The sequence below is a fragment of the Leucopleurus acutus genome (assembly GCF_964270905.1).
Source record: "Leucopleurus acutus genome assembly, chromosome: 17".
Lineage (NCBI taxonomy): Eukaryota > Metazoa > Chordata > Mammalia > Artiodactyla > Delphinidae > Leucopleurus > Leucopleurus acutus.
In genome coordinates this window covers 12,528,431-12,551,934 of record NC_139159.1, presented here as the reverse complement: position 1 = coordinate 12,551,934, position 23,504 = coordinate 12,528,431, and the positions used below count along the sequence as shown (strand labels likewise).

General features: G+C 37.9%; 2 protein-coding genes and 1 long non-coding RNA gene across 4 annotated transcripts in view; 1 reads left to right on the top strand and 2 right to left on the bottom strand.

Moving 5' to 3' along the window:
- The first annotated feature begins 5,973 nt into the window (after window positions 1–5,973).
- LOC309974199 lies at window positions 5,974–9,450 on the top strand. 2 transcript variants are annotated; one of them, XR_014326868.1, is made up of 5 exons: window positions 5,974–6,349; window positions 6,704–6,933; window positions 8,450–8,570; window positions 8,808–8,876; window positions 9,053–9,450. It is a non-coding gene; the product is annotated as an uncharacterized lncRNA (long non-coding RNA). The 2 variants fall into 2 exon arrangements; XR_014326869.1 differs by having other exon boundaries at window positions 6,666–6,933.
- Window positions 9,451–10,607: 1,157 nt separating this feature from the next.
- LOC309974400 (large ribosomal subunit protein uL15-like) lies at window positions 10,608–11,042 on the bottom strand (the record flags this gene model as incomplete). Its single annotated transcript, XM_082859003.1, has 1 exon — window positions 10,608–11,042. One exon carries the CDS (start codon window positions 11,040–11,042, stop codon window positions 10,608–10,610), a length of 435 nt encoding a protein of 144 aa, XP_082715129.1.
- Window positions 11,043–12,170: 1,128 nt separating this feature from the next.
- Window positions 12,171–23,504, bottom strand: part of MCMDC2 (minichromosome maintenance domain containing 2) — a gene marked incomplete at its 5' end in the record, with an annotated part of 36,370 nt that continues 25,036 nt past the window's right edge. Inside the window, 3 exons of the mRNA XM_082858936.1 lie at window positions 12,171–12,348; window positions 18,116–18,225; window positions 21,875–22,017. Of these exons, the coding sequence (XP_082715062.1) occupies window positions 12,182–12,348; window positions 18,116–18,225; window positions 21,875–22,017 (420 nt within the window). The 3' untranslated portion in view covers window positions 12,171–12,181. The remainder of the gene's footprint in view (window positions 12,349–18,115; window positions 18,226–21,874; window positions 22,018–23,504) is intronic.

Sequence of the window (23,504 nt, the reverse complement as noted above, 5' to 3'; positions counted from 1 at the left end):
AATTATTTTTTTTGAACAGTAATAAAAGTGTATTATTTCACATAACAAGAAGCTGGAGTGGCTCCCTGGCTGCTTAACTTGGTGACTATTCGATGTCTTTAAGTTGCTTGGTTCCTTTCCTTCCCACTTTGCCATCAACAGAAGCTCCCCTCATTTAACAAGAGGGCTGCAGCGATTTCACCGTTGATCGATGATGATCATATCTAGGGGAAGAAGAGTTGTTTCTTCCCACATGTGCCTTTTCATCAAAGAAGAAAACTCACTGAAGTTCCCTAGCAGACTTCCCCTCAGGCCCCTTTGGTCAGCTTGAATAATTTTAATAACATTCCATTACATTCAGAATTTGTCATAGGATTTAAGTAGTTGTTTGCAAGGCTTACTTGTAACATAAAAGTTAAATTTTTAAACAGAAAAGGAAAACCCTAGGGTCTCACATTGACAATTAAAGCCACTCATTATTTTAGATCCGGGCAGAAATCATAAGTAATTTAGGTAATTTTCACCGAAATTATCTCGGTAAAGTTCATGTACTTCAAGTGTTTAAGAATCAACTTTCATTCAGATCAGTGCCCTATATTCTGACAACTTAATGTATTTTTCACAGATTTAGAACTTTAACCTTGACGAGAGGTATAAATGCTATGATTATCTTAATGTCAATATTATGTTTAAAAATAATCTTGCCTGAGGTAGAAGGATCATATATATGAAAGTCATGCATTTATGACTAGGGTCATTTACATTTCTCTTGCTTAACTCTATTTTGACATGCTTACCATTGAGCAAGGGAAAGCACAAGCATATGGTTATTATAGCCAACTTCCTTCCAGTTCCAACCTCATTTTTTGCTGCAAACATCTAGGGGAACCAGGAGGTTCTCCAAGTCATTCACTAATATGAAAAAGACTAAAGGCCAAATGTATTAATTTACTAATGAGATTTACATGTGTAAGTGCAGACTATAGATTCTGACAGGTTATAAGGAAATAATATCCTATATGCCCTGAATCCACACGTATGTCTATCTAAGAAATGTAAACTTTCTAAGATAATCCAAGTTATACTATCAAAAAATAGCTATTTTTTTAAAAGTTACTTTTGATAGGGACTTCCCTGGCAGTCCAGTGGTTAAGATTCTGTGCTTCCACTGCAGGGGGCACGGGTTCAATCCCTGGTCAGGGAACTAAGATCCTGCATGCTGCATGGCGTGGCCAAAAAAAAAAAGTTACTTTTGATAAACCACTATATCATATTTAAACCATGACACTTTTCCCTTGAAGTGGTTTTAGTTGTATTTGCAACTGGCAGCATTAACTCACTTCAGCAACTTGGAGACCAGCAACCCCCAAGGATGTGCTCCTTGCTGGAGAATACCAAACACTTGTTATGATACCAGTCAGGGGATGATGGCTGAAGGGGCAAATCTTAGAAATGGTATATTTTTGCAATCAGAAAAGAAAATGCACTACTTTAATAATTTTTCAACTTGATTTAATTTAATTATAAAATTGCATACACGTAAAAATCCAAACAGTAGAGAATGGTATACAATAAAAAATTAAAATATCACTTTCCCCACAAGCCCCAAGTTTCACTCCCTAGAGGCATGCACTGTAAAGTTTCTTCTGTTACCTCTCAAAAATATTTTATGTATAGTCATATAAATGCATGTTCTTTTTATTTAACCAAAAATGGGATTTTACTAAATACCTTCTGCATCTAGCTTTTAAAATTTAATATATCTTGAAAAAATTTCCAAATCAGCACATATTCATTTATTTATGCATTCAAGGGATATTTATTAAGTATTAGCTACTAGGAATAAAAAGGTAAGCAAAACAGATTAAGGTCTTTCCTCTCACAGAATGTATATTCCAGTGAGGGCAGCAAAAGTATATGTTTTTTTTTAGAGTATCATTACAGATTATGAAGGAAACAAAAAGGGGGATGTTTTATAGTAGACCCACTTTAGATAGGTGGGGCAAGTGTGGCCTCACTGGGAAACTGACATAGAAGCTGAGATCAAAGAAAATAATTAGTCACTCAAAAAACTGGGACAAGAGAATTCTAGGCAGGCGCAAAGGCCTTGAGATGTGAAAATTATTCGGCATGTTCCAAAAACTAAGCGTAGGCCAAGGTGACTGGTGTGTAACAAGAGAGGGGAAGCAAGAGATGTGGTAAACCATGTGAAAGGTGTGGATCTTTTTTCTCTTTTTAAAATATTTTGTATTTAATTTTATTGTGGTAAAGTATACATAACATAAATTTATCATTTTAACAATTTTTAAGTGTACAATACAGTGGCATTAAGTATATTCACAATTCAGTCACAAACCATCACCACTATACATTTCCAGAACCTTTTCATCATTCCAAACAGAAATTCTGTACCCATTAAACAGCAACTCCCATCCACTCTTCACCCCAGCCTCTGGTAACTCCTGTTTCACTTTCAATCTCTTTGAATTTGCCTATTCTAAGTACCTCATATAAGTGTAATCATACAATATTTGTCTTTTTTTTTTTTTTTTTTTTTTGCGGTACACGGGCCTCTAACTGTTGTGGCCTCTTCCATTGCGGAGCACAGGCTCCGGACGCGCAGGCTCAGCGGCCATGGCTCACGGGCCCAGCCCCTCCGCGGTATGTGGGATCTTCCCAGACCGGGACACGAACCCGTGTCCCCTGCATCAGCAGGTGGACTCTCAATCACTGCGCCACCAGGGAAGCCCACAATATTTGTCTTTTTTTGTCTGGCTTATTTCACTTAGCATAATGTCTTCAAGGTTCATCCATCTTATAGCATATATCAGAGTTTCCTTCCTTTTTAAGGCTGAATAATACTCCATTATATGTATGTACCACATTTTGTTTATCCATTCATCCACTGATGGCATTTGGGTTGTTTCTACCTTTCGGCAATTGTGAATAACGTTGCTATGAACACTGTTGTACAAGTATTTGAGTCTCTGCTTTCTATTTTTTAGGTCTATACCCTGAAGTGGAATTGCTGGATCACAGGGTAATTTTATGTTTAACATTTAGAGGAACCACCATACTGTTTTCCACAGTGGTTGCACCACTTTACATTCTCACCAGCAATGGTGCATGGGTTCCAATTTCTCCACGTCCTTGCTAATACTTGTTATTTTGCTATTGTTTTTCAAATAATAGTCCTCCTAATGGGTGTGAAGTGGTATCTCACTTTTTAAGATTAGTTTTGATTTACATTTTCTTAATGGTTAGTTACATGGAGCATCCGTTTCATGTGCTTATTGGCCATTGGTATATCTTCTTTGGAGAAATGTCTATTCATGTCCTTTGTCCATTTTTGAGCTGGGTTAAATTTGTTGTTGTTGTTGAGTTGTAGGAGTTCTTCATATATTCTGGATATTAATCCCTTATCAGATATATGCTTTGCAAATATTTTTTTCCATTCTGTGAATTGTCTTTGACAATCTCTTGATAGTGTCTTTTGATGCACAAAAATTTTTAATCTTGGTGAAGTCCAATTTATGTTTTTCTTTTGTGGCCTGTGCTTTTGTGTCATTTCCAAGAAATTATTGACAAATCAGTAATAGTGGCTGCCACACCTGCCCACCCAGCAAAGGCCTGGTGAAGGTGGCTGCCCATGTTGAAATGAGGTAGTGGAAGTAATATCCTTCCAGGAGTCTGTGATGGCAGGCTGAGGCCCGAGTCACTACTTAACGGAAGAAACAGTGCCCACTTGGGGCCCCAAACAAAGAATTTCCCCCCCTATTCTTGGCCTTCTTGGATATGACAGCCTACCTTCACTCTATCCCTTGTGTATTAAGTAAACATTGGCCATGTCCTGCTTGGCTGGCATGATGGTAAGGCCCATCTGCTTTTCTTTGAGTTCTGGTTCACTCACAACTTGATCACCTAATCACATATGTTCTTCCTTTCTAAACTTCCATAATTATTTTTCTAAAATGAAAACTCTAATCATGTGCTTTTAATAATTTTTTAAGGCTAAAACTTACACCATGACCCATCATATGTTTCACAATTAGGCCCTGCACACTGTGTCACACTCCAGCCCCACGAAGGGGTTCAGAGGAAAGTTCAGTGCTAATGATATTGGCGGTCTTTTTCAAACAAAGAATTTTAAGCCCCTGTAAATGTTAGCAACCCGGGCTCTTGGACTCTTTAATTAGATATTGATAAGGGTCCAAATGAGAATTTCAAGCAAGGCTTTATTGGGGCTTGTGCTGCAGCACGAGGGAGCAAAAGAAGTACAGGTGTCCCTGTTCGCTAACAGAGAGGAGCTGCTTGGGAGCTTAAATGGGATAACAACCAGGGCGGGTCTGTGGGTTGGTCAGGAGGCATGGCTTAGGTGGTCTGCCCACCCCCTTGGTGGTGCCCTGTGCAGGGATCATGCTTTTTGCTCCCAGCACCTCAGAAGTGGCAGTTGGTTTGTGGCCAATTTGTATCTTATTACTCATAATTGCCCCAACTGCATACGTATGCAGTTATTTTTAGTCCCTTATAGTTTCTTTCAGGTGCAAGCACTGGGTTAAAGGGTCCCAGGTCCCAGCCTATCACATAAAGATGAATTCTTGATAAAGTGAGTATAATCACAATTTGTTTTGCTAGGTTTAGATTTTCACACCATGTTTCTTTGAGGCAAATATATTCTGCCCTGGATTTTGTATCAATTTCTTGGATTTTATTAACCAAGAATTCCAAGAACAGAGACCTGGTTGAAATAAAGAGGCGTTTATTTGGGGTGTGTTAGGAATGCAGCCCGGGAGATACAGCTCCAGGGAGCACTTGAACTGTGTTCTGCCATACTACAAAATGGGGGAAGCTCATAAAGGCAGAAAACCATAAGATTACATAAATTGTTTGTCAAGAATTAAGATTGGAGCTGGCAAGAAGTAAGGGTGCTTGCTAAACATGGATTGTTTGGGCGTTGAAATGACTACATAGCTGCCATAGGTAGCGGGTAACCTTTGAGACTACAAGGTTGCAGCTAGCAGCTGCTAGCACATACTGTTTTGAAAACAGCTGGTGGTGTCCTGAGTTTGACACAGTGCAGAAAATTGAAGTTCTCAGTGATGCAGGAACATGTCTGAAACCACACCCAACACTGTCCACCCAGCTCAATTTTGAATGCCTGAAACCATAGTTACTCCATTTTGATTTTTAAATGACTTAAAATATGTCAACAACTTCCAGTTTATACAGGAGGGATGATGTGTCTTTTACGGATTCAACTGTTTAATTATATGCTTTCATATGTATTCTTTCTGGAAACAAGATCATCAGCCTGTCTCTCCTCTAGCACTAAGCCTAATGCTATGCAGCCAGGACTCAAGATACAGTGATTGCGAGAAACAAGCGTAATAAAACACAAAATCAACAGCAAATTATAACATGTTCATAAAAACAAGGCAAGTGACTCCTTTATGAATGCTTTTTCTTAACGCTCTACTATTACTATCAATCAAATTAGTAACAATATCTATTGTTATAATATAGAGGAAATGTAACAGCTCCTTTTTTTTCTGGTAACTAGTTCTTCTGTGTGTGTTAAGGGGTCGATTCCAGATGCCCTTACTCTAAATTGGGATGTCCAATACCACCACTTTTTAAAGTACTGAACTACCCAAGAAAGTAGAAGACCAAGCAAATATAACTAGGAATGGGAGACCCTTTCTTTTTAGAGCATTTTCTGCTTGCTTGGATCCATTACAAACTGGTAGACTAATCACTTACATACTCAAGGGGAGAGCTCACAGCGAGGTCCTCAGGAGCCCCGAAAGCCTCTATGGAAATTCACAAAGCGCCTCCTCTGCGGGCCACGTAAACTTGCGGCGCTGCCGGAGTGCTCCGGCTGCGGGAGTGCTCCGGCTGCGGGGGCGGGGCCAGAGCCGGAAGGGGCGAGGCCAGAGCCGGAGCGCCGAGAGCCCCTCCCGGATGCGGTGCTTTCTTTTCCGCCGGGCCGCGGGAGAAGGAAGGCGCTTCGGGAACCGTCGGCCTAGCGGGCGGGGCGGCAGCGCCTGCGGGCCTGTCGCCGGGGTCTTGGAGGGGGTTGGGGGGAGTACCAGTCTGACAAGTACCAGTCCCTGCGGTGTTAGATCCTCGTCTTTTTTTCTGCCTGGAACCTGGCTCCGAGCCAGAGCGCGTGGGTCCGCCTCGGGCCTCTCCGCTCTGTGGGTCCCGCGCCCGGGGCCTCCATCCCGGTGCCCTCCGTCCACAGCCGGGCACAGCGGAGCGGTCGGCGCAGCCTCAGCCGCAAGGTCATGTCAGGAGGCCCCTTCCTCTCCGCCTCCCCAGTTGACGCAGCCTCGAGCTTTCCTCCGCGCCTTCTGCTCAGTCGCATTCTGTGAGTAGCCGTTACCAGTCTTAGCTGACCCTTCTCCTTAGTAAGCACCGATTAAGACTGTTCTCAGCTCAAACTAAGTAAGGGCCTTCTGCGATTCACTTGGTTCTGAGGCGGCTGGAAGGCGCGGCGGGTGGCTTGGCCGGAGCCCTTTTGTATCCCCAGTAAAGCTTTGTGTGCGGCCTAGATGGTTTCAGGGTCCCTTAAATGGGCGCTCATTTATCCTTACTAAGGAAACGTTCTATAGCGGAGGAAGGGATCTTAAGCCTCAAGACAACCTTGACATGACTTTGTGATTGGTTTTTAAATTTGTTAACAGAGCACAGTTTACCTACTAACAATGAGTTCTCGACGCAGTGGAGCATTGTCGGCATTTGTTCCCGGATCTTCCTTTGTGAATATGCTCTGGAGACGTGGCATTGAAGTTGGAGAAGAATCCGTACAGTATAGGAGGCCCTGAGGCTGTAAATGCCGGCTATACCCTTAGATGCTTCGGGTCACAGAGATGTGTATTTCCCGATACGATACAGAAGAAACCGGTCAGGAGCTGGGAGACTGGGAGAACTTTTGCCTCTTCAAAAGCAAAGGTATAAGTGAACCTCGTCCATGGGACTTGGTATCGTCATACGTTTGTTTGTTTTTTTCCTCCCCCCAGTTTGAAATACAGATTGTTTCATCTAAAACAATTCAACGGTTAACTGTCAAGGCAAATGTGATGGCTGGTAGTTTATATTTGGTATCAGAGTCATCGTTTTTGAGGCCTAAGCGGCTTGAATACTATTTTCATTGCTAAGTGTTGGTATTTTTAAAAATTTTACAAAATAAATGTTTGATTAAAGTTTTGATAATGTATGTAAGTCCTTAAGCATAATAAATATACAAAAGCCCACTGATCCATTTAAGAACTGGGATATTATCAATACCATAACATCTGTTTGCTTCCCTATCCCAGTCCTTCCTTCCTTCCTTCCTTCCTTCCTATCCCATGCCTTCCATCCTGAAGTGTCCATCATCTGGGATTTTGTGCCCAGACTCGGTTTTTTGAGGGAAGTAGGGTGGATAGCAGTTTTATTATACATACATATCGCTAAACATTGTTTGTTTGTTTTAGGCCTTAAACAAATAGGACTTTCATGTATCAATAGTTGTCAGAAGTGCCATGAATCATATATTAAACTGAAGTTTTCCAAGTTGGAATTATTCATAAACAATAGTATGTGTTCCTAATATTATGTGAGAGATTTCAGCATTTCAAGACTTGAAAATGATAAATTGTCTTGCAAGGCCCAACATTTGATATGTCTTCATAAATCATTTCCAATAGCTGTCCAGTTCAATGATTTATCCTCCTGGGGTTCTGTAGGACATGATCTGTGGCCCTGGCCATGCCCTTTGCAGTACATAAATATGCTTCAGGCAACTTGGGACTTAATTCTACAGGACTGTGTCCAGTAATGATGTCAACATAATGTATCTCTGCTCTGAAACTATATTAGATATGCCATAATAATGCTCTTAGTTAGAGGTCTGCACACTTGTTTTTATATATCTAACCTTTAACCTGGCTTGTCTCATCTTGTCAAGCTCTGAGGCAGAAAAGCAATGGTTGGGTACTCATTAGGACCTTCATGTCTTAAAATCTGTACTGCCACAGTAAAAGAGCATCATAAATATATCCATCATTTTTGCCCATGCTAATGAATCCATTTCCAGCTTGGAAAGATCATTTATGGAATTATTAGGGCCTAACCGGTCAAAAGGACTAACACATCCTCAAGTCATTATAGATGTTTAAAATTGGGGGCTCATCAGTTTGACTACCAAAAAAAGTATAATTAAGCAGCAAGCACATTCTTTTGTTCCTTCAGAGGTGTGTTAAACAACAGATAGGAAATGACTCCACTATATAGTCTTAATGTTAGTAGTTTTTATTATAAATTTGATTGGGAGTCAGGAAGATTGCAAGTTTTTTTTTTTTTTTTTTTAATGGCTCCTGATAAAAACGGGAAAAAAAATCCTACTGGACCGTACTACATATAAGATGCCAGACAAACAGATACAAATACAAATGAGAATTCACAATGAAATATATTTAATTTCTAGGTACAACAGAGCCTATGAGTTGAAGATGAATGAAGGTCGTTGTGATAAATGTTTTCCAAAAACTTGTCATAGAGGATGGCTGTGAAAAAACCACCAGGAGGACAGCTGTGCACGTAACAAGGTACCAAAAGTTTAATGTAAATTGTGTGCTTTTTTATGTGTTTGTGGTATTGTTCCTGAAGCACAGTACCAAAAATGTTTAATAACTGGCACAATGATGACTTACTTTTTGCCGTTTACCCAGCTGAGGGTATCTTTGAAGACATAATTTAAGACTGAGATGCCAATAATCTATATTATGTGAATTACTCAAATATAATGCAGTTTTTTATTAAAATGGATGAAATGTTCTTTTCAGCATATAAGTACCTGCAGATGAACGTTCAAGTCCTTAGCAGTGGTGTTTAAAAATTCTTCATTGCCTCAAGTAAGTAATTAAGATTTATCAAGCAACCGCATCTAGAGATAATTTGAAAGTACCTGATAAATTCCAAAGGGCTGAGGCCATTTCCTGTTAAAGGTGCCTTTGTGTGTCAGGTTTTGATTTTCTTCGAGTTTTGATTATGGATTGATTTTCACTGTTGGTTTCTGATTTTTTTCCAGAGGTGTGGCATACAACATTTTGGAAGGGAAAATAAAGAATTGGTCAAGAAGACATGAATTAAAGCAAATGACGAAAATTAATATTTTATTTAACATTGATCATCTCACAATAAATTATGTAGAAAAATATAAGTTCAAATGATTTTAATTGCTGGGCAATAAAGTCTCTTTTCTTTAAAATATATCAGGTCTTTAAACAGCTTCATTTTCTCTTTTTTTTAGTTTTTTTATAAGTTTATTTTATTTTACAAATTTATTTATTTATTTTTGGCTGCGTTGGGTCTTTGTTGCTGTGCGTGGGCTTTCTCTTGTAGCGGCGAGCAGGGGCTACTTTTGTTGCGGTACGCAGCCTTCTCATTGTGGTGGCTTCTCTCGTTGCAGAGCACAGGCTCTAGGCGTGCGGGCTCAGTAGTTGTGGCTCGCGGGCTCTAGAGCACAGGCTTAGTTGTGGCGCACGGGCTTAGTTGCTCTGCAGCATGTAGGATCTTCCCGGACTAGGGCTCAAACCCGTGTCCCCTGCATTGGCAGGTGGATTCTTAACCACTGCGCCACCAGAGAAGCCCCTAAACAGCTTCATTTTCATAGTTAGTAGTCAGACTTGTTTTTAACATACTTTAGGGATAGTATATTCTTGTCAGTAACTAGCTTCTCTGTGGATAGTGTCAGGTGGTGGGCAGCTGGGGAGACTTTTTAGTATATCCAGTTCTCGTACCCTTTCTTGCTTTACTGGGTTTCTGGAGAGGTGCTAATCACTGCGTACTAAATAACTATGAGGGCCTCCCCTTTAGAACCTGCTGTTGTTCCTGAAAAACAAGCATAGTTGACCCTTGACCCTTAGGGGCGCCAACACTCCCTAAAGTCAAAAATCCAAGTATAGCTTTATAGTCCACCCATTGTGTCCAAGGTTCCACATCCTCTGATTCAGTCAGCTGCAGATTGTATAGTGTAGTATGTATGTATTGAAAAAAAGAAAATCCACCCTTTATGTGGCCCCATGCAGTTCAAAGCTGTGTTCAAGGGTTAACTAGTTGAAATTTTCTCAAATTACCCATTATAAGTAAAGGTTTCACCTATGACCTACAGATTTTTAAATTTTAATTTTATTCTTTGTTTGCTTTTACATTTGTGAAGAAAAAAGGATTTGGGAATTAATTTAGGACAAATTAGGATTTGTCCTAATCCTAGTATTAGTAATAATCTAGATTAAGGCAAATAATGACTGGACAGTCCAATCTGTCCAGGGCATGCAAATTTACAAGAATTCAAAAACAACTGAAATCCTACCCAGGTGAAGATTTAAATTTAGCTAAATCTTGCTTTTCCCCTGTTGAGTCCCACAGTACATAAATTCCTTGCTTTTATCAAGGTTATAATTTCAATATGGTAAGTCAAACAGTATAAATTGTACAGCAATATCACTTCCCATCAAAGGCAACATTTTTTTTTGAAAAGCACTTATATAATGAATCTCCCACCATGTTGCTTCAAGCTACCAGGAAACAAGCCCCACCAACACCCTTAATCTTCTCAGCTCTTCTGCTGAAGAATTTGGCCTTCATGATGACAGGCTGCTTCGGGAGCTTTCCCTTCCCCAGAACTTTGTAGTAACTGATTGCACCACATCAATGATAGGAGCAGCTCCAATCTTGTTCTTGGCAGCATTTACCCCTGTCTGCTCACTGACCAAGGTCCACAATTTATCAAGGTTGACAGTTGGGCAGAAGCTCTGGTTGCTCTTTAAGTGGTAATGCCTCATACCAACTTTCCCGAAGTATCCTGGGTGATATTTGTCGAAATTGTTCCTGTGGTGATGCATGCCACCAGCATTACTGCAGCCTCCTGGGTGCTTACAGTGTTTGCCTAACATTTGAAAACCATTTTCCTCCCCAGTGTTTGATACTAGTCCTTTCATTTCATCAACAGAATCTGAACACTGCGCAATTAAGTGTAAAATGGGGGCTATTTTATGGATCCTAGTTTTATAAAACATGTTTTGACTTCACCCCATAGAGAACAAAAAACTGAAATATAGTATATAAGAAGCCACAAAATAAGGTCTTTAATTTGTAATATATGATTTTTTTTTTGACTAGGTTTGCCTTCTGAAAACAACACTGTATAGTCTCTGGCACTAGTGGATATTCAGTAAATACTGTTGAATGAACTGCAAGGAAAGAAAGTAGTAAGTGACTTGTTAAAAAGTCCTCTAGAGAGAGAGAGAGCTGTCTGCCTTCACAGTTAAACTCCATGAAGTACCTATTTCTAAAGAATTGATGCATGACAGTGTCTTGGTTAATAAGGTGGCAATTTTGTGATGACATTTTCCTTGTAGTGAGTAGAACTTTTTAATTAAAACTTCGGAAAATAAAAACAAGGATTTGGGGATTTTACAAGATAAGTATATTTTTGCATGGTGTTCCTACCTTTTCAGAGCAGATATCTTCCCTCCAAAAATGAAGACGGTTTGCAAATTTGTTTCTTTGGCTTTTGGTACCTTTCTTGTAACTAGTTAGGTTTAAGGAGCCAATTACTGCTCCTTGATTCAATGGAACTTCTTTTCATTTAACCTGGTTTAAAAATGGAAAATTTCCAGGGCTTTTCCTGATCCCATAATTAGGGCTTCTAAAACAACATAATAGACATGTCAGTATCTAGCATGAAAAGTCCTTACATTGAAGGCTTCTGGTTATATAAATGCTGTTATTTACTCATCAATTTTTCAGGTTCACAAATGAAGAAAAAAATGGTTTTACTTTGTAAGTAAATATTTAAAGTGTTATTGCCATCTTGTGACAAATAGAGGGAACTACACAAAAGTTACTATTTTTTTTCCATTGCTTAGTTTGCAACATTCTTTATATTTTAATCTGTGGACCACTGGTACACTGGGCTAACCAGAAGTTTTTTTAATAAGATTATCCTAAATTATAAATTTCTGCTGTTGGCTTTGAGATTTGTATTAGTGTTTATTCCATTAGCAATTAATTTGAAGAAATCATATTTTATATTTTTTAAGGTGGCATTCTAATGTACCCCTACACACAAGATTACCTGAAGCATTACTTCAAAATCACTCACACTTTTTTCCACTGCTTAAAAAGGAATGAAGGAAAAATTTCCTCAGATTGCCTATTCATCGCTAGCAAAGATAGCTGTCCCAGGTCCATATGTGGCAATAAACTGTTGGAGCTGTTGTTGGCACTCAGTCAGATAGATATCCCTTTGCTCTAAAAATTCTTCATTATACAGTTCAAATGGAAATACTGCATTTGGAGCAACACAAAGTACAGCAGCCCCTAAGTGAAGAAGGAAAAAGTATAAATGAGAAAAACAAAATGCTAAATATGAAATCATATTTTCAACAAAATAGTGAAAGTTTTACAATTAAGTTCTGATCTATCTAATAGAGTATTTCAATAGCTATTATTTTAAAAAAATTTTGAGACCCAGGAAACAGTTTCAGTAAATGCACAAACTGGTACCAGGGCCAATGGAAGAAACATTGATATTTAAATTTTAAAGTTTGGAAACTAGAAATTTGTCATCCATTGAAATAGCCATTAGTGTTCTGAAGCTGAATAGTGATGTGAGGAGGTGGAAGAAGTAAGGAGAGAAGGTATTGGAAGGTAGAGAAACAATAAAAAGATAAATCTATGGAATAGAAGAGAAATAACCTTGCATATATATTTAAATGATTTTTGACAAGGGTGTCAAGACCATTCAATGGGGAAAAGATGGTCTTTCCAACAAATGGTGCTGTGAAAGTGATATCCATGTGCAAAAGAATGAAGTTGGTTCCTTACCTTACATCATAAAAATTAGCTCAGTGAATCAAAGACCTACATGTAAGAACTAAGACTATAAAACTCTTAGAAAAACACACTGGGGAAATGCTTTATGACATTGAATTTGGCAATGTTTTCTATGATATAACACCAAAAGCATAGGCAATGAAAGAGAATAGATAGAATAGGCCACATCAAAATTAAAAACTTTTGTGCATCAAAAGTTACAATCAACAAAGTGAAAAGGCAACTCACAGAATGGGAGAAAATATTTGCAAGCCATGTATCAGATAGGGGGTCTACAACTGAACAAGAAAACAGCCTGATTAAAAAATGGGCAAAAGACTTGAATAGACATTTCACCAAAGAAGATATACAAATGGCCAATAAGTACATGAAAAGATACTCAACATCAGTAATCATTAGAAAAATGCAAATGAAAACCACAATGAGATACCACTTCACACCAGTAAGAATGGCTACTATCAAAACCAAAATAAAACAGAAGAAAGTAACAAGTCTTGGCAAGGATGTGGAGAAATTGGAACCCTTGTGCACTGTTAGTGGAAATGTAAAATGGTGCAACCCCTAAGGAAAACAGTATGGCAGTTCATCAGAAAATTAAACAGAATTACAGATCCTGCAATTTGACTTCTGGGTATATACCCAAAAGAATTGAAAGCAAGGTCTCAAAAGAGATATTTGCACACTCATGTTCATTAGCAGCATTATTCACAATAGCCAAAGGCAGAAGCAACCTAAGTATCCATTGATGGGTGAAGAGATTAACAAAATGTGGTATATATATATAGAGAGAGAGAGAGACAACGGAATATTCTTCAATCTTAGAAACGAAATTCTAATGCATGCTACAACGTGGATGAACCTTAAGGACATTATACTATGTGAAATTAGCCAGACAAAATAGGACAAACATATGATTCCACTTAGATGAGGTACCTAGAGAAGTCAAGTCCAGACAGACAGAAAGTAGAATAGTGCTTGCCAGGAGCTGGGGGAAGGGGAGAATAGAGAGTTATTGTTTAATGGGTATGGAGTTTCAGTTTGGGAAAATGAAAAGGTTATGGAGTTGGTGTGAATGTCCCTTACACCAATAAACTGTATACTTAAAAATGGTTAAGAAGGTAAATTTTATGTCTATTTTACCACAATTGAAAAAACAAAACAAAACAAAACCTTTGACTCATATTGCAGAAGTTAAGCTCTTAAATTCTATTTCATTGATTCACTAAATGAGTATCTAAATGTAACTGGCTGGGAGTACAACTGCTGGCCAAGCAGACAGTGCCTACCTTCCTAGAGCTGTCTGTCATTAGTAAACGCAAGTAGCCTCAGACTTCTGTGACTGCTCCCTGTACTGCTTTACCTTACCTGAAACCTTGCTGTCCCTTGAGAACACTGCTTTCCTTGTGGCTCTCAAACACCCCACATACCTTAGTGTCACAAGAAAGAGTCAGTGCCTAAATTGCTGCACGTTTGCGGCTTCCAGACCGTTCTTTCCTCTTGTTAAAAAAATCTTTCTTCCTTTGATGCCCAGTGCCACGTGGGCTTTATCATCCTTTCCCCTTCCACAGTGAAGTCAACAATCAGCTCTCAGTACTTGGCTCACAATCTTCCTCTGTTCCCTAATACCTGCCATTCAGCGATTTCCATGTGAATGACCCATTTAACTGCCAATCTCCAAGTGTCCTGACCTTTTCCCTCTACCTCCACCACACATTCCCAGAATCAGAGGAAACTAATATCTCCAGAAACTTACTTCAAAACCATGAGTTCAAATGCCCCTCTTCTCTATGCTACCTCCTATGCTTCCAGGTCTTCTATCTCAGAGACCTCCAATCTGCTTCCTTCAATTCACTTCCCTCTTTTAGCCAATTTGAGTCCCTCCCTTGCCAGTCCCCACACTCCCTTGCACCCCTGCAACACTCTGCCACACTCATCTATCAAAACCTCAACTCTGCATGAACCCAAACATTTACCTTGTGCCTGCATTCAGGCTGCTAGGCAGAAAAACACATAATTGGCATTGCTTGGTTTCACTTTAAATGAATCACAGAAACCTGAGATGGTCAGTTGCACTGCCGGACAACCCTGTTGAGTTTCTCTAACACATTTGCTCTTCTTCCCGCCCCCCCCCCCCCCCCCCCCCCGCCACCCCACCCCGCAATGACTATTACATTCCATTCTTTTCTCCTCAAACCTTTCATTTTTAGCTGATGACCTTGTTGACCTTGTGGAGAGTAAAAGACCAAATCTACAGACCTACCTGATTCTGTATCCATTGTTTTCCCTCCTATAAAATGAAGTGACTCTTCTATAAGAGGCCTTTACCTTCACATGTGCTCTGGATCCCTTCCCCTCTCACCTTTTTAAGGACTTTACACCTTTGATCTTCCCCTCTTTCTGTAGTTTCATTAGTTTACTTTCTACTGCACATCATATGAGCTATTATCTTCTATCTTAAAAAAAAAAAATCCCTTCCTGGAACACGTATCCTTCTCCAGGTAATACCCTATTTCTTTCCTCATCTTCATAGTCAAACTTCTCAAAGTTGTCTATATGTGCTGTCTCCATATCTTCACTTCCTACCCCACCTGAATCCCCACTTCATTGAAATAGCTCTAATCACGACCACCTACAACCTCTAGATGGCCAAATCTAATCTTATTCAAACTCGCAACACATGATACAGTTGACCACTACACTCCTTTCTTGAAACACTCTCTTTCTTGGCTTCTGTAATACAACTGCTTCTTGGTCTCATTTGTTAGTTCCTCCTCCTCAACTCCATTTCTAAGTATTGGAATTCTTCAAAGGCAGTCCTGGGGTTCTCCGTATAGTCTCTCTCTCTGTGATTTCATCCATTCCATGGCTTTGAGTACCATCTCTGTGCTGATGACCCCTAAATTGTATTTCTAGGTTAGAATTCTCTTCTAAACTCCAGATTATTATATCTGTCTATTGATATCTCTGCAGGATGTCTCAAACTTATATCTATAATTTGATCCCCGCTCCAGCCCAAACTTTTTTCTCTTTCTTCCTAGTCTTGGTAAATGGCACCATGATCCACTCAGTTGCTCAAGGCAGAAACCTGAGAGTTTCCTTAATTCTTCCCTCTCCCCACCGCCCAACTCCCAAATCTAGTTCATAAATGTAACTATTGGTTTTTGCATCCAAGAAAAATGTCCCTGAGTAGGGATTATTTTCTTGCTATGTTTAAAGTAAAATTTAAGGAGCTCTTAACATTGTTTTGCTAAGACTTGAAAAAGAATATACCTAACTGCAACTTATTATGAAAACAAAAAGTAACTAAAGGAATAAAAACTTCATATAGTTTTATTTCTCTCAACAAAAGCTTTCTTATATGCTTCAAGAAAGTCCTGACAAAATAGTTATCAAGTGAAAATAGCCATATTCAGTCACAGGAGTCCTTAATATTATAATACCACAGTTTCTAAGTTCAAAGACACACATTTTTGTCTTCTTACTGAAATCTAGTTGTATCTTAACAATTTTGATGGTGATAGCATGTCACAGTAAAATTGGCAGCATTTTTTCTTCATGGTATGTAAAATAATGTCTTAGATTTTATCAAGTATATTTTAAAATATAGAATAAGAAGATAAAGATAAAGCAAGTTAAAAACAAAAATACATATCCTTCTTATTTAATATTGGTTGAGAACAAGCGATTTTCTCTTTTGGTAGGTAAAACTAATTCAGGATGATAATTAACCTTTTCTGGGGGTTATGAAACTCTAAAACATACTTCAAAAAACTTATGATTGGGGGAAAGTGGCAGGGGTGGTGGTGGTGGGATGAACTGGGAGATTGGGATTGACATGTACACACTAATATGTATAAAATGGGTAACTAATAAGAACCTGCTGTATAAAAAAATAAAATTAAATTAAAAAAACTTATGATTCCTCTCCCTAAGCAAAAAGGTAGAAAGCACATGCATATACAAATTTACATATAATTTAGGGATTCACAAGCCCCTAGGACTCTCTCAGTATCCATGGATCCTAGGTTAAGAATTCTTGATTTAGATAATTATAGAACAAAGTTCTAATGTTCTAATGGATCTCTGTGAAAAGTTATTACAATATAAATTGAATTTGAAGCAAATTTAAACACTAAACATATACATACAGGAAAGTCAGTGTTAATACATCCTTTCACTCCCAGGGTTGGAACTGAAATAAAGTAAAAATCTCACTAAAATAGAGTCGGGAGGCCAGAAGGGGGAGCTCTCATGCATGTACCTCTCAACATCAATACAGATCTCAACAGGAAGAGACATACCCTGCATCTCCAGCAGGAGGTAACTATTGGTTTTTGCACACTACTTTACTACCACCAGCAGGAGGAAGAAAGATTTTCTCCTTGCCCAGCAATAGCGCCACTAAAGAGAGACTGTTACAACGCAGCCAATGAAAAGCCACTATACTTGGAACTCCCAGTTTCCTCCAATGGACTTTCTGTTATAACAACCCTCCCAACTCCACTTCTCCTCTACAGAAGAGTTTCTTCTTTGCTTTACCAGACTTGCATGTGATTTACCATAGTTGCAATGTCCTGAATTGCAATTCTTTCCTGTTCCTGAATAAAACTGTTTTGCTGATAAAATACCTGGCTGTTTTATTGTTTTAGGTTAGCAGAACCAAAGTTTGGTTTGAAGGATGGTAAATCTCATCGAAATTAATGTCTCATATAATTCAAAAAGAACTTTGTGAGGATAATTCTCTTTACTCTTACCTTTAAGAGCCCCTTTATGTTTTTATTAGCAAAACCATGATAAGCTCCTTTGATTTCAAATAATTAAATGCTATAGTCACAGTATTATAACTAGCAATTGAGAGAAGGTGGTGATGCAAGATGATCACATTTTCTTTGGCTATGTGTCTAACTCCACTCTGGGGGATTGCTTGACAATTAAATGTTGCATGCCATTTTAAAAGGAAGATAAATTTTAAATCATTTCATGTGTCATACTTTTTTTTCAGAATTCTCTAAGCAATGCAAAAGTTCAAGCATAGAAACAATCATGCACAATTAGGAACTTGATACCAGATAATGATACTACCTGTAAATAATTACTAAATGTTTAAATTCAAACAGTACTTACATGGTAGAAATTTATTATTCTTTAAAATATTGTTTAAAATATATGTAACATCTTAATTTACCAGATTAAGAATATTCAAGTTTAAATATAATTATTTGTAGTGATCACTAATAACTTAATAGATTACCATATTTCAATGTTAGAGATGTTTCAAATAATAAGGCTGCAATAAGTACATCTTCTTTAAGCACTTTATTCCTTAGGTTCAGTCGAGCATGGGCTTCAGATAGGGAAACTCTAAAAAAGAAAACTGATGCCAATCAAAATATGTTGATATTATAAAGATAATATATATTTTGGCAGGAACAAACCAAGATATGTGTAAGCATAAGCCACACCTTAAATATCAGCATATTCTTATTTTTAAAAAATTTTAGTTTCTTTTCAAAGCATTTTTTCCTAACAAGTTGAATAGACTGTTGCAGAACAAGAAAGTATCCTGACTTATTATCAAAGAATTGGTTTCTATCCTGGCTTTTCTTTATTATTCTACACCCCGCCCTCCCCAAGTTCTGTTCAGTTAAATACACAGTTGGAAAAATTAACCTAACTAAATATCTCTTACAGACACATCCTTCGTGTTTTCTCCTAGTTCTTAATCCATTTGAAGTCCTCATAGAATCTTGAAATTTCAGTGTTGGAAGACATTTTAGAGAGCAAATTTCAAATCCCATCATGTAACTGAATTTTCTCTACAACATCCCAGGCTACTTATTATTCGGTCCCTTTTGAACTTCACCTAGGATTCACTAGGAATCATGAGGCAATCCATTCCTTTATTTTTTATTTTTAAGCTAGCTTTAATGTACTTGAATGATTGCTGGATGTGGGAATCAGAAAACCTGGGTTATGTCTCTAGAATTTACTAGCTGTGTGAGTTTGTATGAATCATTTAACTTCTGAGATTTTTTGAAGCTCTGCTATAAAATGAGGATAATAATAGTTAATAGGGTTATTGTGATTTCAAATAAGGTATTTGAAAATTTTGGGACTCACCCACAAAGATTATATAAATGTAAGCTGAAATTGGTTTCACTGCAATGTATACCAACTGGTCCCTGTTTTGTCTTCTGGGATTACAAAACAAGTCTAATACTTCTTAAATGTGACAGCTCTTCAAATATTCAAAGACAGCTTTTCTAGTTGCTCCATGCTTTATTTTCTCCAAAATAAATATTCCTAGTTCTTTTTTTTTTTTTTTTTTTTGGTGCGGGGGCTGCACCACACAGCATATGATCTTGGTTCCCCCAACCAGGGATGGATCCCGTGCCCCCTGCTTTGGAAGCACAGAGTCATAACCACTGGACCGCCAGGAAAGTTCCTCCTAGTTCTTTTAATATGTCATGTGACATAATTTTCAAGCCCCTTGTCATCTTGGCTATTCTCCTTGTGACCAGATTTGGTTAATATTCCTTTTCAGTACAGTGCTACAGGTGTGATTTGATCAGCAGGGTACAGGTGGGGCAGAATTAGCATCTTCTCACTCTTGATACTATGTTCTATTACTACAACCCCAAATCACAGTATTATTTACAGCCGTATTACCTTGCTTACTCATATTATATGTAAAAATAATGAAATCTCAAATCTTCTTCATATTAAGCCAGATCACCCCTTTCCAATGTATTCACACTTATACCAGGGAGGTTGGGACCTAATTAAAGACATTACAGGGACTTCCCTGGTGGTCCAGTGGTTAAGACTCCACGCTCCCAATGCAGGGGGTCCGGGTTCAATTCCTGGTCGGGGAACTAAGGTCCCACATACCACAACTAAGCCTGCATGCCTCAACTACTGAGCCCGCATGCTCCAGAGCCTGTGAGCTGCAACTAGAGAAGCCGGCACGCTGCAACAAACGCACAGCAAGGCCAAAAGTAAAAAAAAAAAAAGAAAAAAAAAAGACATTACATTTGTCCTATTAATTTTCTTCTTGCTAGACTAAAATCATAATTTGAGCCTGTGAAGATCTCTCCAGAGTTGTTTATTTACAAATTTGATTATCATGTTCCTGATGTCCTCACCCAAGCTTCTTCTAAAATTGTTGACCAGGACAGAATATGAATACAGCCTTTCAAGGAAAGAAAAGAGCATTGTTCAGCTCCACTTCTCGAGAAAAGCAAGGCTGGTGTTATTAGGTACCTGTCTATAGAAGGAGGAGAAAAAGTCAAGGTTTATGACTCTTCTGAGTAGTGCTTCATTTACTTTGCTATTTCATAAAACCCATCTGCATCTCTAATGTTTATTTCTAAAATAGGAAAAAGTAGAGTTGTCATATTAAAATTAACTCTGCTTTATTCTTGGATCAGTATAGTCAAATGTAAACTGAGGCTATGTGAGTTTAAATAAAAAATATCTTTTTACTACAGAGAAAAAGCATTATGAGAAAATAGGACTTTCAAACCTTTTAAGCTTTGAGTATTGAATATTTGAAATATTACTTCAGAAAATGGAAAGCATTATACAATTCTGTTTACCATTTTAAAACATCACAATTAATTTCTTCCTTGCCCTATCTTTAGCAATTTTTTAGCTCTATGAAGATAAATATACAGTTGGAGAAATTAACTGAACATATTTATCTCTTATAGTCCTATACTTGTCACATCCTATCAGTCCTTCACTTGTCTTATTTTGTATTGCAGTCATAAAAAGATATTTATTTATTTATTTAATGGATTATTTTACCCCTGGTCCTACTTCATAATTTGGTTGAGATTATACGTTAATCTATATTAAATGAAGTAATGGTCTATCAACAGGGGGCTGTTTAAATTATGGTACAGCCATATGACAACATAGTAAAACTGTAATGCAGCTATTAAAACAGTATGAGGTAATTCTTTATGTGCTGATAGTATGACATCATGATATGTATACCTGCATGATTCCATTTGGGCAAAAAGAGAATATCTATCCATATAGGTATATACCGATTTATATATTATAAAAAATATTTTTATATAATATATTTAAATAACATATTCATCTAAAATATATAACATAGTCAAATAAAATATGTATTTGATATACATCACATATTTAAATTACATATTTGTATACGCTAGTATTTGAATGAATAATATCTGGAAGGATACACAAAAACTCTTGCCAGTGATTATCTCTAGGGAGTGGAATAGTAATAGGTAGGGTTAGCAGGGCACTTTACTCATTATTTTAGACTTTTCTTTCAGTACGTCTGTACTTTACTTTTACAATAAAAATTAGTTTAAAAAAATCCTTTCAAGGAACAATAATACATGAGTGTACTAAAGTATTTAAAAGTACAAGGAACAGGGGACTTCCCTGGTGGCAAAGTGGTTAAGACTCTGAGCTCTCTATGCAGGGGACCCCAGTTTGATCCCTGCTGAGGGAACTAGGTCCCATATGCATGCCACAACTAAGGAGCCCATGAACTTCAACTAAGGAGCCTGCCTGCCACAGCTAAAACCTGGTGCAACCAAATAAATAAATAATTAAAATAAATTAAAAATTTAAAAAGGTGTTACAGATGTTAACACTTAAAAAATAATAAGAGTACAAGGAACAATATACTTAACTTTTTTTCTAGGTTCAACTACAAAATATCTAGAATGTAAACAGCCCCATTTTAAAAAAGTCATTTTCATTTGAATTCAGTGCATTTTTCTCAGACATATCTGATACAGGGTATCCAATAAAAATTAATTTAGTGAAAACAAACTGCTGGAGGTTCAAATGATGCAATACTACAACAGAAGGAATTATTGTCACCTTAAATTCTTTTGGAACAAGGTATATTATAAACCAACCAACCAGCAATCAAACAAACAAACAAAAAAAACAAGTGAGACAGTTAATAAAACACATCATTTAAAGGTCAATAATGGTTTTAAAATTGAATACCTACAAATATTTTAATGCAGATGCTGACAGCTTTGATCCACATATAGAATCTGTTCTGATTCTGCGACTTGCTAGGTAATAGCCATGAATCATTCTTTCTGCCTCCAAGCTGAATTCGACATTCAAATTCTTTGCAAAAGCAAGCAGCTAAATTGAAAGTGTGAAAATTTAAGAGATTCAAACTTTATTATAGAACCTATATTACAAAAATCCAAAGTATACTGTCATTTTTTTTAAAGTTTGCATATTTTATTTACAACAAAATTGATTAAATATCTGGGGCCATCCCAAAGTCACTGAGCACTTTAAATCATAGTCTTATAAAGAATATCACAGTTTACCCAGAATAATCTCTTCCTCCCTTTTAGTACAGAAATATTCTGTGCAATGTACTTGAATGACGATCAGATCTTTGCTTCCAGTGGAACAAAGGCTCACTTACAGCCTTTTAGTGGGAGAGAGCTTTCCTCAGAATCTCATTTCCCTTTGAATAGCCTTAATTCTCTGACAGTTTACTTCCATCAGACTATCTCTCATTGGCCCTAGAGCTGCATGCCCTCCTTCCTTCCCTTCCTTTTAAAGAACACAACCAAACACTAGAAATGTACTGTGTTAACTACTATGAAGGTAGGTCTTAGAGATTCAGTAAGATTTTGGGTAGAGAATAAGTCTTCAACTTAATGATTATCACTGTTTTCTCTGAGGTTTGTGCTTTTTTCTTTCTGAGTGATTCCTAGTTCCTTAAGTCCTTATTCTATGACATCATTTCCAGACTTTTCACCATCTGTGTTGTTTTCTGGTTTGTCAAGTCATAGAACCAAAAGGAAAAATCACCCATAATAAAATGTTGCTATTAACTATTATATCTATATTTTATAAATTTTTATTTAGTTTTGGCTGCGTTGGGTCTTCGTTGCTGCGCATGGGCTTTCTCTAGTTGCAGCGAGCAGGGGCTACTCTTCTGTGCGGTGGGCGGGCTTCTCATGGCGGAGGCTTCTCTTGTTGCGGAGCACTGGCTCTAGGCGTGTGGACTTCAGTAGCTGTGGTACACAGGCTCAGTAGTTGTGGCTCATGGGCTCTAGAGCACAGGCTCAGTAGTTGTGGTGCACGGGCTTAGTTGCTCCGTGGCATGTGGGATCTCCCCAGACCAGGGCTCAAACCCATGTCCCCTGCATTGGCAGGCGGATTCTTAACCACTGCACCACCAGGTAAGTCCCAATATCTATATTTTAAATATAACCTTTTAAAAAGATCTGGATATGTCCTGGGTTGGATATGTCCTGTCTTTATTCTCCTTATACTCCACAATTCCCTCCAGGCCTTCAGAACTGGATAATAATAAAACTATTAATAACATTGGTAGCTCTCTCTAGATTTTATGCTATGGGGGCACAGTGATATGCCATCTATATCCCCTTTCAGTAAAGGACCCGTTGTCCCTGCTACTGAGAGTGCAGCACTGGGAGTTAGCATTAGCCTCCAGTTGTCAACTTCTGCAAGAACTACCTACCTTGATGACTTCATAATACAATTTTTGCTCCAGTCGGGCAGGTTTTCTCACAGTTTTCCATTTATACTCATCTCTACTTTATGTCTTTGCTCCTATTTTTATTTTTTGAATGCCCATCCTTCCT